Source organism: Cyprinodon variegatus, unplaced genomic scaffold (genome assembly GCF_000732505.1).
Source record: "Cyprinodon variegatus isolate N-32 unplaced genomic scaffold, C_variegatus-1.0 Scaffold342, whole genome shotgun sequence".
Classification (NCBI taxonomy): Eukaryota; Metazoa; Chordata; class Actinopteri; order Cyprinodontiformes; family Cyprinodontidae; genus Cyprinodon; species Cyprinodon variegatus.
The window spans coordinates 391,408-395,651 of NW_015150795.1; the positions used below are offsets into that span (position 1 = coordinate 391,408).

The following is a 4,244-nucleotide window of genomic DNA, read 5'->3' on the forward strand; positions in this document are numbered from 1 at the left end:
CTCTTCTCCCGACTGGTTTCGGCAAGAGTAGCCTGGCTTGTGGTTTTGTTTTCGTCGTCTGTTAGTACGTCATATGCTTCGTTGATCTGATTGGTTTATTTGGCCCGTCTATCACCAACATAGGCCAATCAGCTAACCAGTATTTTCGCCCCTTCCCAAAATTACTTCAACGGAAGGTTTCCAGATGGATTTGCGGAGCAAATCCATCTGGCGGAGTCAGGTTAGGGATTGTCACCTGTAATACCTGAAACCTGTCAAGGTGACAATCCCCCCCTTTAATGACCGACCCTCAGAATCATAGACAGGTTTCAGATATTACAGGCTAACAATGGAACCAAACGACCCACTCGTCAGGTTTACTTTGCATGTTTCCAAGCAATACAAGGCCTTGTTTTTGGTCCACTATATAAAGCCTCAAACTCAACGCGAATCCAGACATTTTGAATTAAGAAAGCTTCCTGGATGGGAAGCGAAACGTCTTCAAACCTTGGAAACAAAGTCCAGTGGATTGTTTTTAAAAGTTTTTCAGAAATCTAAAGTTAAACTAAGTAGTAACGGAAAGTTTATCTCTTTTCTTTTGGCGGCTCTTTTTTTTATTATTATCTTATTTTAGCCTAATTTGGCAAATATGAATGATTTTGTTAATAAACCATTTTGCTTCCAGTGTTTTTATGGGAAACATCATATTTGTAAGATTTTATGCATTTGTTCAATTACAAAAGAGTTTTGGTTTTTGTGATATTTTATTCCAAATGAACAATTCGATGCAAACAAATCCACTGAGGCGTCTTCTCCCCCTCTCTGCAAAATGGTATCGTATATCCACACGTGATTGGCCACAAGTCTGCCATGCCCTCAGTCAAAATAAAGTTCCCTAAGAGGTTTAATAGCTGACACTTGTTATGAGCATGACCCATCACTATAACTACGACACAGCAGCAAGAACAGACAACAGTTTAAACACCTCTTCACTAAATGAGATTAAGGAAGAAAAAATATTTTGTAGGATCTTATGAAAAACAAATGAGTAGTATAACATTTATTAATTCATAATTCATATTAATATACCATTAAATTGTAAAACGCACTATTTATTAATTAAAAAATGAATAAATTAATATATTTATTTCATTTTATGCTTCAATGGTCATTTTAGGTGCTTCTTTGCAATTAAATTTAAGGATGTTAGGGTAATTATCATTGTATGAGTTTATTACACCTTAATATTAGTTGCCTGTTGCGTGTCAAAACTAATGTTTTCCCCAGTAGTTTATCTAATTAGGCCAGTTCCTTGGTGTGGCCATATACAGTTATAATCTTTATTCTTTACATGTCAAAGATTTGGGAATGGAATGAGAGCGGCGTCCTTCAGCTAAGAACAAAGTGTAATATTTTGATACGGCTGAAGCCATGAATCTGCAAACCTTTCTGATGTAAAATGTGATGCTGTAGCAGACTGGAGATGTATAAAATGCTTCTTTAACTGTGAATCGTGGCCACTTCCCTTTAAATGAGCGCGGTTGGTCAGCAGCTGCCTTCTGTAACTCTAAGCAACTTCTCTGATCTACAATTTCTATTAAAATCTGTTGTCATGTCTCATGGTTATTTAATACATATACATTATGAGGTGCTATTTTAAAGAGTTTGTCCCGAGTTATTTCTTTTCAGGAAAACTATCCGGAAACACAGATCTTTCCTTTAACAGAACAATTGCTCTGTTAAAGCAACATAATTGAATTTAAACAGCATTGATGTATAAATATATGCATAGCTTTAAATTTGCAGGAGCCTTGCGAAAATCTGGTCTGGCTTATATCAATGTTGTTCTTTGAATTTTCCAGTTGGTTCAATGTGATCAGTATAGGTTGACTCTGAACTGTATTCAGCACCTTTAAGTTTTCAGGACCCCCCCTTCCTTAGTGCTGATTGGTTTCTGCCTGGCCACCCCTGTGAAAACTCTGCAATCACTGTCATTACCCGATCCGTACCGGAAGCACGATCCGTAGCATCAGCTCATTTGCGCGTGCGCAAACAGAATAACTTCCGGTGGCAATATTTCCTTTTTCTTACTTTTTTATTGTTTTGTATTTTTTAGAGGCATGGGTTTCTTTTTGTATATCTTTGTATTTTCGTCAATATTGCATTTTCTAAAAATAAAAAAACAGAAATACATAAAAAAGTTCAATCGCCTTGTGATAGTTACTTTGACTGCTCTGAGCATGCGCAAATATACGTCACACAGCGTATATATTTAAATTTGTTTAAATATTTGATTTACTCTGTACTTAACTATGCACTCCAGCAGTACTGATCCCACAATGGATTCATTTGCTACCTTTCGTGACCTGCAGTTTTTCATTGATAAGGGAACATTTCCCGAAAATTTTGATTTTTATTCCAGAAAAATGACGTCAAGCAATACAATGGATTGAATTTAAAAAGCATCCATTTCTTCCAGAAAAGTCTTCAATATTGTCTTTACGATGTAGTTTAGTATTCTTTAATTATTTAAGGATATAAATAAAGTTTTTTCAGTACCGTAATTACATTATTTTTTGGCAACCCGGAAGTTATTCTGTTCGAACAGGCGCAAATGAGCTGTTGGTACGGATCGTGCTACCGGTATGGATCGGGTAGCAACAATCACAACTGCCTAAAACAGGAAGTCTTTAGCCTGTTTCAACTCAAACTTTATTTATAAAGCACATTTAAAACAACCGGGGTTGACCAAAGTGCTGTACAGGAATCCCAGTTAAGGAACATAAGATAAAAACTGAAGGCTAAAATACATAAACAGATAAAAATGGAAAATGTTTCAAATAAAATACATTTTAGAATAAAATAAAATTTAAAATAAAATACAATTTTGCCAATTTGCCACTTAGACATGATTTAAAAAATGTGATTTTAAAGAGGATTTAAAAACCTCAAAGGAGCCTGCTGATCTAATCTGCCAAGGCAAGTTATTCCAGAGTCTCGGTGCCATAAAGGCACGATCACCTTTGGTTTTAAGTCTGGTTTTAGGCATCGCCAGTAGCAGCTGATTAGAGGATCTTAGTGTTCTGGCCGGGGCGTGAATTTGGAGAAGCTCAGTCAAATATTGGGGGGCTAGACCATTAAGAGCTTTAAAAACAAACAATAAAATTTTAACATCTATCCTAAAAACAACTGGGAGCCAGTGCAATGAGGCTAGAACAGGTGATATGTGGTTGCGTTTTCATGTGCCAGTAAGGAGACGGGCAGCTGCATTTTGTACCAACTGCAGACGGTGTAAAAGTGAGCGGTCCAAGCCAGCATATAAAGAGTTACAGTAATCCAATCTTGTATTAATAAAAGCATGGATTACGGCCTCCAGATCTTTTTGGGGCAGGTACCCTGTTTCAGTATCAGAACATGAAAAAAAAAAAAAAAACTGGTAGAAAACCCGTCAGGCAGTGTGTGAAGGACAATTACCTGGGTACAGCTGGCAGTCATCATGGGCCGAAACATGGCTCTGTGAAGCTACGTCGTTTATATCACCTTGGTCATAAATCCCCATCTGAAATCAATAAAAGATGTAAACATCAAACTAGTTTTGCATCTTAAACATTTAAAAGACGGTAAAGCTTTAATAGAAGTATTTTAGCAGCTCTTTAAAGCTGTAACGTGAGGAATGTCCGCCTCATAGCAAACCCTAAACATTATACCGCAAACAGTGTTTGGCTTGTGGGGTACATTAGGTCAGCATGAGAGACATTTATAGCAATGTGTGTGTGTCGGTGTGTTTAAGGCATCTGATCATAAAACTGCGACTGCTCAGATTGTAAATTTTATCTGACGCTAAAAAAAAATCTGTCGGCGTATCATTCATCCTATCCTGACTACAGGGAATCTCAGAACATAATTCCTTGGCCGGCCATCCAATATGTGGAGACAGCTAAGTCACTTGGTGTCATGAACCAGTGGTTCCCAAACCTGCTACCGCATGTTTTAGGTGTCCCCTTGCTGCAACACACCTGGTGTATATTAACAGGTGATTAACAAGCTTCTGCAGCACCTAAAGGCATGCAGAAGAGGAGCAATCATTTAAACCAGTCATACTGGAACAGAGACACATCTAAGGCCCCTTTCAATGCTTGCACCACTGCACCCTACGGTCCTTGGGTTGAAGTGCAGATGAGGGCTGGAAGCTGCAGGATCCAGGCATGCAAACTTTGGAATCTTGGGAAAGTGAGTTGTTAAGCTTGTGCATTGGAACAGAGACG

At 37.9% G+C, this 4,244-nt stretch overlaps 1 protein-coding gene across 1 annotated transcript in view; it reads right to left on the reverse strand.

The window, feature by feature from the left end:
- Positions 1–4,244, reverse strand: part of sec16b (SEC16 homolog B, endoplasmic reticulum export factor) — a 30,500-nt gene that overhangs the window by 5,059 nt on the left and 21,197 nt on the right. The window contains exon 13 of the mRNA XM_015385512.1: positions 3,454–3,538. Within this exon, the coding sequence (XP_015240998.1) occupies positions 3,454–3,538 (85 nt within the window). The remainder of the gene's footprint in view (positions 1–3,453; positions 3,539–4,244) is intronic.